Source organism: Atractosteus spatula, chromosome 1, assembly GCF_055471065.1.
Source record: "Atractosteus spatula isolate fAtrSpa1 chromosome 1, fAtrSpa1.hap1, whole genome shotgun sequence".
Taxonomy (NCBI): domain Eukaryota; kingdom Metazoa; phylum Chordata; class Actinopteri; order Semionotiformes; family Lepisosteidae; genus Atractosteus; species Atractosteus spatula.
In genome coordinates, this window is record NC_142706.1 from 64,882,752 (window position 1) to 64,896,812 (window position 14,061).

Below are 14,061 nucleotides of genomic sequence, written 5' to 3' on the forward strand. Positions count from 1 at the left end.
ACCTTTACAAGTGTTCTCACTTGAAACAGTCATTCCAAAGGGCAACATGGTCTGACTCAGTCAGTGGTGCTCTGGGACCAATTAAAAGCATTGCTTTAGTTTAGACGATGGTCTGATTACTGTTGCAAGTAGAAACAGAGTCTAGTAAGTAGAAACTGAGAAGCTGGCAGTAACAGGTAATTTATTGGAATAATCTGTCATTCATATAAAAACAGACTTTGCTTGAATTAAACCAGAACCTGTATAACAGTCAGTGGTGTCTTTGGATGGGACAGTCAACCCTGGACACACTGTATGAGGCTGCGAGAGGGAAGAGGCTGCCCTCTCCTTCCCTTCTCACCCCCCTGTCCCTGAGCTCAGGACTCCGGCTGAAAGTGGGATTGTGCTGCCAGTCTTCCTGAGGGAAAGCTGAGAAAATGTGGGAAATGACGGACTAGAGCTCTAAACTGACTTCAAACTCACCTAGACCTTTGAGGAGGGCAGAGCGGTGGCTCTGTGGTTAAGGAGCTGTGCCTGTAGCTGAAAAGTTGCCGGCTCAAATCCCGTAACTGGCAGAGGAATCCTACTCCCTTGGGCTCCTGAGCAAGGGCCTTAACCCCAACTGCTCCAGGGGTGCTGTACACTGGCTGACCCTGCGCTCTGACCCCCAGCTTCTCTCCCTGTCTGTGTGTCTCATGGAGAGCAAGCTGGGGTACGTGAAAAGACGAATTCCTAATGGAAGAAATTGTATATGGCCAATAAAGTGATCTTATCTTAAGAACTGATAACCAAGAGCACCAGATTAACACTTTTACTGGTTCTGTAGAACTTCATTAATTTTTCAAATCTAAATGTATAAATCGCATAGACAGACCCTGACAGAGCAGGCTGCTGCCTGAACAACTGGTCTGACATCTCACTGATGCCGATAGTTGAGCTGTTGGATCCAAGCGTTAATAAACCTCGCTTTAATCGCGAGATTTTCTCATTCAGTCTTTTCCGCATTAAATTAGCCTTCTGGTATTAAAAAAATATTAATCACACACACAAAATCAGGAATACAATTACATCACTCAATGTTGTCACGCTGTGGCAAGACAATTTGACTTGTACATTTTTAAATCCATGCCTCAGGTTTCGCCACTGCTGGGTGGCGGAGGTTGATGACGTCGACTATTTGCGACGAACAACTCATGTAAACTCGTAGAGCGTGGAACAGCAGATTTAGAATAGTACCGCGGAGCGGAGTAAACTTTACTAGTTTCTACTATTGTTTTGTGTTAATTCAAACCTTTCTCGATTGTTCAATCGCAAGATGGCATCGTCACTGCCGCAGAAGCGCTATTATAGGCAGAGAGCGCACTCTAATCCAATGGCCGACCACACGTTCGATTAGTGAGTACTGCTAGGTTGTCTGTGTGTGTCTGGAGTAGCACGTTCACTTTTTTCTGTTCCAGTGCTGTGAATGAATACCACTACTAATCCTCTGCACAACCCTTTACTTTAAAAGACACATCTTTTTAGAACAAATGAAAACTAATTACCTGGCCAACAGGCTGCACCATAGTAGCACAGATGAATCCTGTTACAATAGCGATACAATGTTATTACAATGTCGATAAAAGGACGGATCTGTGTTATTAAGTGCAAGTGTGTGGCAGAACCGGTGTAACCACAACTGAAAACGTTCAGAATGGTGTAAGAGGGTCTATAGTTAAAGATGAAGAAAGAGAACACAACGTTTCGGCCGTGGAGCCTTCTTCAGGTGTCAGCTGAAGAAGGCTCCACGGCTGAAACGTTGTGTTCTCTTTCTTCTTTTTTTCAGCATGGAATAAACCTATTACTTGTTCCTTTGCAGCCTACGCATGCTGACGCAGCTGCCCACCTGAACTACTATAGTTAAAGATGTCAAGTCCGGACTTCTGAGCTAGCGTGTGGCTGGAGGAACGTGCGAACAAGAATATTCGCAATAGCTTGTGATTTTTTTTATGGGTTTTGATAGTAAATGCAATATACAGCTTGAAGCCTTTATATCTCTATTCTATGACATGAACTTACCTAAAGCAAAAATCCTGATAAGTAAATTGATAGGGTGCGTTGGTTCTTTTTGGAACCACGTATATTTATAGTTAAAGCTTTATTTTAGACACCTCTGGCGGAAGTTTGCAGAAACAAAGCTGCAGATCTTCAGTTTCTGATAATTAAATAGGTGCAGCTGAGTATAAGATGTTGTCTTCGGCATAGCGGCAGATATAAGAGCTGTGTAAGAGCTCGAGAGTGGTATTGTTAATGTTGAAGGAGAAAAACAGGGACAAGGACAACACAGTCTACAGATTTGTAAATTATTCTGGAACCATGTTCTGAATAACTTGGGAGTTCGTATCCAGGCCAGTACTACCCAGCATTTTTGGCAGAACTGAGTGAGTGAGCCACAGTATCAGCATCCTTCAGTGAATCTCAAACCACAGCTGCAAATACATTCTCAGTCATAGTGTAACATCTCCGTTTATCATACCTTACTGTTGCCAGATTTGTCCTGATCTTAGAAGGAGTGAGGCAACAGGGTTACAAGTCTGTAGTAGTCTGGGTCTTTGAAAACCCCTTTGAAAATAGGTCCAACAATGTTCAGCTCGGGCAACTCAGTCTGCTGGGTTTCCTACTGTTTTTAAAAGCGACGTTGTGTGCGATACATAGTGTCTTTGCATAAGTCATGTATCATGCCGTTACTCCAGCCAACATCCCCTACCTCTCACTCCTTCTTGCCCCATTCCTCTCATTCTCCACCTCCCTGTCCCTCCCTCTCTTTTTTCAGCCCAGTGTGCCCAGACAAGATGGACTGGTCTGAGCTCTACCCAGACTTTTTCAGCCCGCCATCCCAGTCAGATCGCCATGACGACGAGGCGGACCAATCAGAAAAGAGGAGAGAGGAGGCACGGGTGGAGTTTGCCGACATTGGGTGTGGATACGGAGGGCTTCTGGGTAAGGCCTAAAAATGAGGACTCTTTAGTCCTATAAGGTGCTGTTGTTGCCATGCATCAGTCCTCAGTGTCAGGCTCTGTGTAAACCTGTTACACACTGCAGCCACCTTCGCACATCAGAACGCAAAAATGGCTGAGAAGGACGTGCTGTCATACATCATAGCTCTCTCTCACGATTTCTTTCCCCCTTTTTCAGTCTGGCAGCTAAGAAGTCAGCTACAAGGGAGAGCTATCGGTAACCCCAGTTAGGCAGTCATGGAGGACTAGAGGTGTCTGTGCCCACAAAGGAGCACTATAGTCGAATATCTGTCTGTGTGCAGAGGGTCTGTATGATCAATATCTTTCTCTGTCTGTCTGCAGTGGAGCTCGCTCTGCTGTTCCCTCAGAAGCTGATCCTGGGTCTGGAGATCCGGGTTAAGGTGTCAGATTATGTGCAGGACCGGATCCAAAGCCTGCGGGCTGCCCATCCGGGCCAGTACCAGAACATTGCCTGTCTCCGCAGCAACGCCATGAAATATCTGCCGAACTTCTTCACCAAAGGCCAGGTCAGCAGGGCTCACCCTATGGGCCTGTCAGCCTCCTCTTTGTTCCTTACCTGCCTGTCAGTAGTAGTAACTGGTCTGCCAGCCTCTTCAAGCTGAGGCACCAGCTCTGCGTCCTGGCAGCTGCTGCCAGTCTGAGGCTGAGTAACAAGTGTTTAGTTGTACTCGCTGGCCTGCGCTGGAGAATAACCCTCCTGCCTCTCCATCTCACGCAGCTCAGCAAGATGTTCTTCCTGTTCCCGGACCCCCACTTCAAGAAGACGAAACACAAGTGGAGAATCATCAGTCCCACGCTGCTGGCAGAGTACGCCTACACACTGAGAGTCGGGGTGAGCAGGGGGGGTGTGCCGACCCGGTGAAAGAGGGGGTGAGGATGGGGAGGGCCCTGTTGGTACTGAGAGCAGGCGTGAGGAGGGGGAATGATTCTTCGAGTGGGGGTGAGGAGGAGGGCCCTGTCACACTGAGAGCAGGCGTGAGGAGGGGGAATGATTCTTCGAGTGGGGGTGAGGAGGAGGGCCCTGTCACACTGAGAGCAGGCGTAAGGAGGGGGAATGATTCTTCGAGTGGGGGTGAGGAGGAGGAGGGCCCTGTCACACTGAGAGCAGGCGTGAGGAGGAGGAGGGCCCTGTCACACTGAGAGCAGGCGTGAGGAGGAGGAGGGCCCTGTCACACTGAGAGCAGGCGTGAGGAGGAGGAGGGCCCTGTCACACTGAGAGCAGGCGTGAGGAGGGGGAATGATTCTTCGAGTGGGGGGTGAGGAGGAGGAGGGCCCTGTCACACTGAGAGCAGGCGTGAGGAGGAGGAGGGCCCTGTCACACTGAGAGCAGGCGTGAGGAGGGGGAATGATTCTTCGAGTGGGGGTGAGGAGGAGGAGGGCCCTGTCACACTGAGAGCAGGGGTGAGGAGGAGGAGGGCCCTGTCACACTGAGAGCAGGCGTGAGGAGGGGGAATGATTCTTCGAGTGGGGGGTGAGGAGGAGGAGGGCCCTGTCACACTGAGAGCAGGGGTGAGGAGGAGGAGGGCCCTGTCACAGTGAGAGCAGGCGTGAGGAGGGGGAATGATTCTTCGAGTGGGGGGTGAGGAGGAGGAGGGCCCTGTCACACTGAGAGCAGGCGTGAGGAGGAGGAGGGCCCTGTCACACTGAGAGCAGGCGTGAGGAGGGGGAGTGCGCCACAACACCTCGAGTGGGGGTGAGAAGGGGGAATGTGCAGCGATGTGGAGAGTAAGGGTGAAAATGGGGACTTTCAAGGCTAGCAACACAAACTGCGGTCATGGTGCTGTCAAGCTCAGGCCGGCAGCCCTGTCATCCAGGAAAACGGCAGCCCTGGCTGTATTGAGGAGAGCTCCTACAGCCGCCCCGGGAAGCCAGCTGGATTTATCCTTTGATCTAGCGCCAAAAAGAATTACACTGATAGCCAGAAATGAACCTGAAATCGTCTCTTTCTGCTGCTTCCAACAAAATTGGTGCCAAGATTTTACTTTTATCTGATGGAATGAAATGATGACATTATTTTAATTATTAATTTGGCTTCCAACATGATCCACTGTAACTACCAGCAAATTACGTAATGCCTCAGTATGGCTGTAAAATGATAGAAGTTCACACAGTGTGGTGTGCCATTGTGCCCACTGTATTCCAGTCTCCATACGGTGCCCAGGGAGCTGTCTGATTTACAGATACAGACTGGGGTGAATTTCCAGTGCTGTGTTTGTGTACTTGATTTCTGCTTACCCTAGAAAATAAATCAAGTTGGATTTTCGAAACCTTATTTGCCGCTGTGCTTTGGTCTTTTGCATTAAGCACCACACGCAGTCGGAGGCCGGAAATGAGTCTCAGACCACCTGACGGCACCATCTCTTATGTGACTGAAATAATTCCCGGTACATCTCAGTTGGAGTCGAAGGGCTGGCCGTGTAGGAACTTTATGTGATGGACACAGCTGATAATCTGCATGTAATACAGCTTACTCCCCCCTCCACTCCTAGACTGAGAAGGGCAGCTCCTGCTGGGCCTTTCAGTAATGATGACGCATGCTGTACTGTTGTGGTCTGCAGGGCCTGGTGTATACGATCACAGACGTGGAGGATGTGCACCTATGGATGGTGAAGCACTTCACGGAGCACCCGCTGTTTGAGCGTGTCACCCCAGAGGAGCTGGTGAGTGCGCCCACACGCTAAGAGTGGGGGTGAGGAGGTGGAGTGCGCCCACACGCTAAGAGTAGGGGTGAGGAGGGGGAGTGCGCCCACATGCTAGGAGTGGGGGTGAGGAGGCGGAGTGCGCCCACATGCTAGGAGTGGGGGTGAGGAGGCGAAGTGCGCCCACACGCTTAGAATGGGGGTGAGGAGAGGGAGTGCTCTGACAGGCTTGGAGTGGGGGTGAGGAGGCGGAGTGCTTCTGACAGGCTTGGAGTGGGGGTGAGGTGGCGGAGTGCTCTGACAGGCTTGGAGCGGGGGTGAGGTGGCGGAGTGCTCTGACAGGCTTGGAGCGGGGGTGAGGAGGGAGAGTGCTCTCGGCTGATTGGGAGTTTCACTGCTATCCCTGTCTCTGTGGTGGAGGGTCAAACAGCCGAGTGTACTGAGATGTTGCTTTTGAGATGATAGTCTGAGAGCATGCAAAGTTTGTTACTGTACACAAAGAGTAGTCAAACATGGCCAAACCTAGCTTCTGATCCTTGACCCTGGGACCCTTGCCTTCTTCGGGCCAGGGTGTTTTTTGGCTCTCAGACTGTTTTTGTTGTTGCAGGTTGATGACATCATCATTGATCGCCTGGGTACCTGTACAGAGGAGGGGAAAAAAGTCCAGCGAAATGGTGGGAAAAACTACATGGCCGTCTTCCGCAGAACGGAGGACTCGGAGACGCATCGAGCAGCTGATCTGCTGACCGGTTGCCAGTCTGCAGGAAAGCATAAATCTACGGAAAACTGAGCCTCGGGAAACTCAGAAGTATGGAAGTTTGAAATGAGATACCTGACATCAGAGTCTAAAACTGTCAACCCGAGAGTTCATTTATCTACATTCTTTGGTGTTATTTTTTACTGTCATTTTTTAACGTGCTGGTTCACTGATGGGACTTCAGCTGCAGCCCTGCGTTGAGTCAGTGGAGGTGAGCACACACACCCCTCCTCCGGGGGCAAGTTGACACCGACCTGGGGTCACGCAGGAGAAAAGGATTCCCCCACTTTCATGTGATGGGGAGATAGGGGGCTCACTGGTGTCACTACAAAAAGTGTCATTTACAATTAAAATCTAGTGGTTTATGCCAGATTCATTCTGAATAATTACCCCCAACTTCTTCCCCCAATCTTGTTCCAGACACCTGTGCAATTACCTTATTGTCCAGACCCTGCAGATTTTCAGACCCTGCAGCATGAGACCTCAGACCTGGCTTCTAGCAGTGTGCTGGGACAGTGCTACAATACTGCTGCAGGAGAGATTCTCAGGCCCTGGAGTTGACTTCACTGTGCACAACTTAAGCAGTAACTGTGATTTTTTTTGGTGAATAAATAATGACAATTATTATGAAAAAGAACTGGTAAGGACTCGACCCATCTTGATTGTTTGGTGATTTAGTTGGTAAGAGAATCTGACATTTCACCCAGGCGCATATTGCAAGAGCCCAGAGTTTGGGCCTTGGTTGTTTGTCATTGTTTGTCATGGAACCCTTTTCCAGACTACCCAGCTCTTTGTGTGAAAGACCGTCTCCTGTTCTTACTCGTGAATGAATTCCCTTTTACTTTGCAGTTTTAGTTCCAGTTTAATTGCCTTTTAGTTTCCAGTTCTGATGTCTTTTCCTTGTTTCAGTACTGTGTTAGTCACCTTTGTTCTAGCTTGAAGAGATTAGTGTGCCTGTATGTGACAGTTGCCTCAGACCAGTACTCATGCCTGTGTCATTTCCCTGAGCTCTTTCCAAGGTTCTAACACTGCGTCAGTTGCATGGCGTCCAAAAGAGAACTCTGCTCGAAATGAGGCAGTGTGGTGTGAGAGAGTCCCAAACATAGGTGCTTTTCTTCTGCAGCCTTACCAGATCTCGGCTGGGTGTGTTTCAGATGGGTGCGTGGTTAGTGCAAAACAGTTACAGAATTCTTATCGTTCCAGCTCTCCTTTAAAAAAAATGTTTAAAGAATAATAACCACTGTGGATTTGGTACATTACCACAGTTACTAAAGAGGTATAGTCAGTTTTTCTTACTGTGCTGCAGTAGAGTGTTTTTCAATTTTGTTACTGCGGTCTAGGTGGGCAGTGTCCTCCCTCACTCAAGCGTGGAGCTTGCAGGCTGGTGTGTCGAACCCTATAGCGCCCCCTGCAGGTGTGCTGCCTTCAGCCACAGCAGCTGTGCGGGTTGGACAGGCTGCAGTGGGGCACTTCCTGCTTTGCTCCTGCGGTGGTGCCTGGTTTCAGGACCAGCAATGCAGCACACTTTCCAGCGCCCTGCCATCAGAGCGTGTTTTTTTGGGGGGATTTGGTGTTTTACTTTGTTGCCGAGTCTGTAATGCCTGGAGGGTTTTTTTTTTCCCTGTCCAGACACGACAGCCAGAGAGGAAACGGCGGTTTGGCCCTCATCCCACCTCTCGTTTGATCTCCCTCCTGAGATCAGATGCTGAGGCCAGCGCAGAGGAGTGCTGAGTCAGGCAGGGAGCGCAGGGACATTCTCAGACAATTCACAGTTCTGAATTACACATTGCCCCCACCTCCATCTCAATTCCAAGCACCTGGTTCGGATGAAAGGGGGCTATTGTCCCAGTGCGGAGACACTGGTTTACAGTTGTTCTTGTCAGCTTTAACTGTTTAAGGCCCGGTGGCCTGGCTGTTCCCTGGGTTTCCTGTCAGTTGCAAAGAACACTGGAGTTTTGGGAATGGCACCCCCTCAGCGCCTGGCGGGTGTTTGGATTCTAGTAGCTTATTGGCCTGTGAATCTCGTCCACCCGATTGACGGACCCAGGGGAACCAGCTACAGCAATGTGACTGGGCAGTGTGTGCCCCACCCCTGCTACTCTTTGTGTAAGGCGTCAATGCACTACATTTTCAGTTTCCGCTTGCGCTGTGGCACATTTCTAAACACTGTTGGTCATTAGCACCTGTAAAAGATTGGAGTATGCAAGCGTGTTTGTAAAAGGAAATGGGCTGCTGTGGTGACTGATTTTTTCTTGCATGCCTGGAGGTGTAACCAGAAGTACTGCCCTGGGCCGTGTCTCTTTTCCAAACCTCCAAGCCTGTTTAGACTCGTGTGCGCCTGTGGCACCAGTACTTCTTGCGCCTGCTGGCGGTGTGGTGCAGTCGAGACTGGTTCTCCTGGGCTGTATCTGCATTGCGGAGCAGCTTGATCCGTTGTGAAATAAATGAGGAAGAAAGCCATTATAACTCTTGTACCCACCGGACAAACAATTTAGAGCCGCCCTTAATTAGACTGATAAGAGTTCCAGCCAGGCCTCTCTATTGCTTCCAGCTTAGGTGTTGCAAATGGTTCTTTGTAAACTTGTAATACAAGTGCTGTTGTCAGTGAATTACACATTTACTGTGTTTATGCCCACAGTTTACTTTCTTTCTTAACATATAATAAAATGTTAGCACAGCCCAACCAGCACCAGGTTAACGACTGTGAATTAGTGCTCTACTCCCATGTACATTTCAGGCAACAAAAGTGTTGACCGGAGTCACTTGAATTCTGCGCTCTTACAGGGCCTGGCGGGGACAGTGTTGTAAGAGCCTGAAGCAGGTTATTGATTCAGTTGCTAGTAGAGGTCAGCAGGAGTCCTGGCCAGGAAGCAGCAGGTCCTGGCTCGGCGTGCAGGAAGGGTTAACGGTGATGTCTAACGCTGGGCCTGCGGGCGGAGGCAGGGTGAGTCACTCGCTGCGGAAACGCTGCAGGTGGCTTCTCCGGGGCGTGAAGGCGCAGGCCGCAACACGATCCCGCATGCCGGGGCTGGATAATTTTGAATGGAGCGGTTTCTCTCTGCAGCACAATGAGGGCTCTGTTGATGGGACGTGCCGAGACAATCCGCTCATTGTGTGTGTGTGTGTGTGTGTGTGTGTGTGTGTGTGTGAGAGAGAGAGAGAGCAGGGCTGATGGGTGAGGGGATGCTGGGTAAACAAGCATGCCTCCTCTTCCTGCTCGCAGTCATGTCCGCTGTTGCAGTATGCCACACAGCCCTTTCCAGTTAAGAGCGGGAGGAGGGAGCTCTGTGTCCACACGCTGCCTGACTCTCAGGTCAAGCCTGCCTGCCCTCTCTCCTCTCGAGCCCGGTGCTCGTTCTCCACGCTAGGATTCGGGGTGATCAGTTGGCCTCATCCTTCACTCCAGCTCCTCAGTACAAGTATCATCTTAACTGTGATTCTGAGCCTGCTATTTCCAGTTAAATATACACTAGAAGCCGGATTCAGGAACATTCTGAAATGGACCTTTTAGCCCATCTAGCTCATTGGTTGCAAGTAGCTGAGCGACATGAGACAATTTTTGAAAGAGGTCAAGCTAGTGCCTTCAACAACATAGCTGTGTAGCTTGTTCCAGGCTCCCACCACTCTTTGTGTAAAGAGCCTCCTGATTCAATTCCTTTCTTTCCCTGAAGGATACATGGGGGTCTGAGAGGAGAGACGTGCTCCTGTCCTCTTCTTGTCCTTGTGAGATCCGCTGGCACTGCTCCCGGAGACAAGCTGCTCAGTGCTTTGGTTTTTCAAAAGCCCTGCGATCAGGGCTGGGGAATGTCAGCCTTCATGGTCTCCTGCAAATCCTGTCCCTGGCTGACGGGGAAGCAAAGCAACTGCCACGCCGCCCTGCTTTCCGGAGCGAGAGAGACTGTAAACAGCACAATGGAAAATCGGCTGGCGGGGCGTGTCTGCGTTCTGAAGAGCACAGGGGCCCATCCTTGACAGGCCCCGAACAGAGCCGCAGCGCTCCAGCCTGGGGATTAAAGGGTTAAGGGGGGACAGTGTGCGTGGAGGGTGGAGGCTGTCATCTTCTACGCCCCCCAGTAGGAGAGGAGCCGCAGGCCATGGTGCCGGCCCGCGAGATGGGGCGCGGGCACCCCAGCAGAGGGAGAGGTGTGGCGCGAAGCAGAGCCGTTTCCCACTGCTTGCCTGTTGGCTGGGAACCCATAGCTCATCCGGCAGAACCGCGCCCCCAATCTCCCCCCAGCAATCCCGTCTGGTGCGGTCTGTCAGGCCGAGTCCTCGTCATCCAGCTCATCTTTCCAGATCTCCGCCAGCTGGGAGCAGACGTTTCCCAGCACTGGCGGTTATTCTGTAGGGTATTTTTCCGAACGGTTCCCAGGGTGTTGTGTACCACATGCTTGCGCCAGCTGCTAGCTGTGCTGTACCCGGATTCCACTGGGCTCTTCCGTTTTCACCGCAGTGAGGTTTATAAGTGCCTGGAAGGCTCCCAGCGCCGGACATCTGCACACGCTGCAGAACAGGGGGAGATCGAAAGCCAGGCGGCAACCTGCTCCTCGTTAGGGCAGCGGCTTAATCACGTTACCCATGATACCACACGGGGCTGGGCTGGGCTGGCCAGACAGGGGAGCTCTGGGAAGTGGGATTTTCTTTCCCTCCCGCGGGATCTTGCGTCTGTTTGTCATTCTAGCGGCGTGGAGGGTCACCCGAACCAGCCACTCGACTGCAGCAACGACGAGTCTCATTCCCCTTTCCTGAGCTGAACTGCTTGACGAGGGGAAAATAGTCGCCTCTGCCTGTAACCTGTCGTCAAGGAAAGGGTTTCAAAACCAACACCGTGACGGATTAGGAAATGGATTTAGAGCTCAGACTGGGGTTGAAGGTATTCCTGACGTGTTCTCATCAGATGCCCTGCAGGCCCGGTGTTGAATCTTTTCCTCCGAGCGCGGAGAGCTTGCGGTGAACTGTCTTTCTTCGGACTGTGCCTGCAACTGAACTAAACAAAAAAAACAAACTTCAGCCCTCTTGCAATCGCTAACTCAGACCTTCACACCTCCAGTCAGCCGTGCTGGAGGAGTCGGGGACCTGCCCAGCAGACGGCAAGTTTCAGCTTGTGTCTGCAGCTTCCCCTGCTCTCCCGGTTACCACGGTCGGCTCTTAATTGAAAATGCCACTGGCTTCATCAAATGAAGTTTATAATGACGTTTTGCGAGGGATGACCTCAGCCTCTGCTGTCGGTAATTTGTAATCAGTCCTGTTGTTATTTCCTCACCTACAACATTCTGAATCCTGTACGCACAGTAACCTCCTTCTCTGCCTCCCTCCTCCTCCCCATCTCCAGCTCTGCAGCTGCCCCCTGGTCACTCCTCTTCCCCAGGGGGTCCCAGCCTCCTCGTCCTGTGGACAGGGGGGTCCGCCCTCATTCAGGCGCGTTAATCCAAATTTACTGTAACCAAAGCCCTCCATAAACCTCTCAATACACTTGGGTGTCGTTATAAAACTTTGTTAACCTTGGGTAATCTTTCCAGCTGACCAAAATGTGCTGATTTTAATTGGCTTAGAGAAAGGGGTGAATGTGAGGTTTGGTGCCTCTGAGCAGGAGTGCCTGGCTGGTGAGAGTCAGCTGGGTCCAGTGTGTGCTGTGTGCTGGAGAGTGGGGGGTGGCTCGAGAGAGACGGGGTGACCCCTCCTGTGATTCCCGGCACAGCGTGTTTCCAGCAGGCATCCCAGCAGTCCCTGCGGTGTGAGGAGGGCTCATGGGAGCTGGGAATGAGGGGAAAGTTCAGGGCAGGGCTGTGCTGTGTGTCTAAGCATCGCTACGTGATGGTTCCTCTGTATCTGTCTTTCAAACCAGAGCAAAGCCAGGACATTTTGCCATTAGTCTACCGTGATGCCACACGTCTCCCAGCGAGAGGGAGGGGGTGGACGAGCCCAAGGCCCAGGGCTGCTTCAGACTGGGACAGAGTGTGTCACGATGACCTCTGCCCTCCAGCGGACCTTTGCTCTACAACCCACTGTCACAGTGACCTCTCACCCACTGAGGCACACCGCTGTTTTCAAACAGCCCCTCGGCTTACAGATGTTTAACTAGAATGCAGGCACATGTCTTTGAATTTCTTGTCGACGAGGTTGTCAGACTGGAGAATGTCCGAGATCAGCAGCAGGCAGACCTCGGCCACACTGTGGCCTAGGCCAGAACCAGCCGGCTCGGCTGTGGCTTCACAGCTGCAGTAATGCAGATGTTACAAGATCGGTGTGTCAAAACGCCCATCCATTACCCAGGAGACACTGCTCCCAGGACCGGGACTCCAGCCCAGCACACGGTGTGTGAAAACAGCACCTGCAACAACAACTGGCAGCCCACTGAAGCCCAGCAGGTGTGAGCCTGGTCAGTACCTGGATGGGAGACCGCCTGGGAAAAACTAAGGCTGCTGCTGGAAGAGGTGTTAGTGGGACCAGCAGGGAGCGCTCACCCTCTGGTCTGTGTGGGTCCTAGTGCTGCAGTATAGTGACGGGGACACTATACTGTAAAAAGGTGCCATCTTTCGGATGAGACATAAAAGTGAGGTCCTGACTCTCTGTTGTCATTAAAAATCCCTGGGCGTTTCTTGAAAAGAGTAGGGGTGTTACCCCAGCATCCTGGCCAAATTAAGATAAGATAAGATCACTTTATTGGCCATATACATTTTCTTGTATTAGGAATTTGTCTTTTTGCATACCCTAACTTGCTCTCCATGAGATGCACAACAGGGAGAGAAGCTTGGGGTCAGAGCGCAGGGTCAGCCATTTATATGGCACCCCTGGATTGGCCCTTACCAATCATGGCTTCCTTATAATCCCCCTCTGTGAACTGGCTTCATCACTCTGCTCTCCTCCCCACTGAGAGCTGGTGTGTGGGGAGGTAGTGGTGCACTCTGACTGCCATCACATCATCCAGGTGGGGCTGCACACTGGTGGTGGAGGGGAGTCCCCGTCACCTGTAAAGCGCTTTGAGTGGAGTGTCCAGAAAAGTGCTATATAGGTGTAAGCAATTGTTATTATTATCCACTGATGCAGAACTGAACGATCTTCCTCTCTTTTCAACCTGCAATAAAAGTTAAAGTGGGGCGGGACTGGCCTGAACACAAATGACCAAATGCTTTTGCTTCCTGCTGCATCACTGTTTCAGATGGATTGTGGGAAAGGTCCAGGACCGGTGGCGACATGTGACTCGCGTGACCTCCCAGCCCGGCTGGGCCTGTTCTTTCCAGGACCCTACTGCTCTCCCAAACACAGGCAGGGGACGAGTTTAAGTCTGCTTTAAATCCACACGATTTGTAGGAACAGGACTCTGGGGAGACTAAAGTAAAGATGAAACTGGGCAATGCTCCCACGCGTCTGGAGGACTGTACACAGGGCTCTGTGGCCGGCAGACATACCCAATGGGTTCCCCTGCCCCTTCCTCCTGAAGTGAACCTTGTGCTGCAGGGCAATTCAATTTTTAAGAACTTTATTTTCTTTTCACAAAAAAGTACAGGACATCACAATTTAGAACACTTTACATTAATATACATACTTAAAACAGTATATATGATCACATCTCATTGCATTTTGACACTGTACCAGTTACATAGCAACAATTTCTTTTTTTCTGGTGCAAATCTCATTCTTTACTTAAACATGATAATGTTTTTCACAG

At 50.9% G+C, this 14,061-nt stretch overlaps 1 protein-coding gene across 1 annotated transcript; it reads left to right on the plus strand.

Moving 5' to 3' along the window:
* The first annotated feature begins 1,141 nt into the window (after positions 1–1,141).
* Positions 1,142–7,032, plus strand: mettl1 (methyltransferase 1, tRNA methylguanosine). Its single transcript, XM_088911869.1, has 6 exons — positions 1,142–1,374; positions 2,792–2,958; positions 3,318–3,502; positions 3,715–3,828; positions 5,555–5,656; positions 6,243–7,032. The coding sequence occupies exons 1-6, from the start codon at positions 1,295–1,297 to the stop codon at positions 6,423–6,425; spliced, it is 831 nt and encodes a 276-aa protein (XP_088767995.1). The 5' UTR covers positions 1,142–1,294; the 3' UTR covers positions 6,426–7,032.
* Positions 7,033–14,061: the final 7,029 nt, after the last annotated feature.

Coding starts and splice junctions, on each gene's coding strand:
- mettl1 (XM_088911869.1), top strand. CDS start 1,295: ATGGCATCGTCACTGCCGCAGAAGCGCTATTATAGGCAGAGAGCGCAC. Junction 2,959..3,317: donor TGGATACGGAGGGCTTCTGG/GTAAGGCCTAAA, acceptor GTCTGTCTGCAG/TGGAGCTCGCTCTGCTGTTC. Junction 5,657..6,242: donor GTGTCACCCCAGAGGAGCTG/GTGAGTGCGCCC, acceptor TTGTTGTTGCAG/GTTGATGACATCATCATTGA.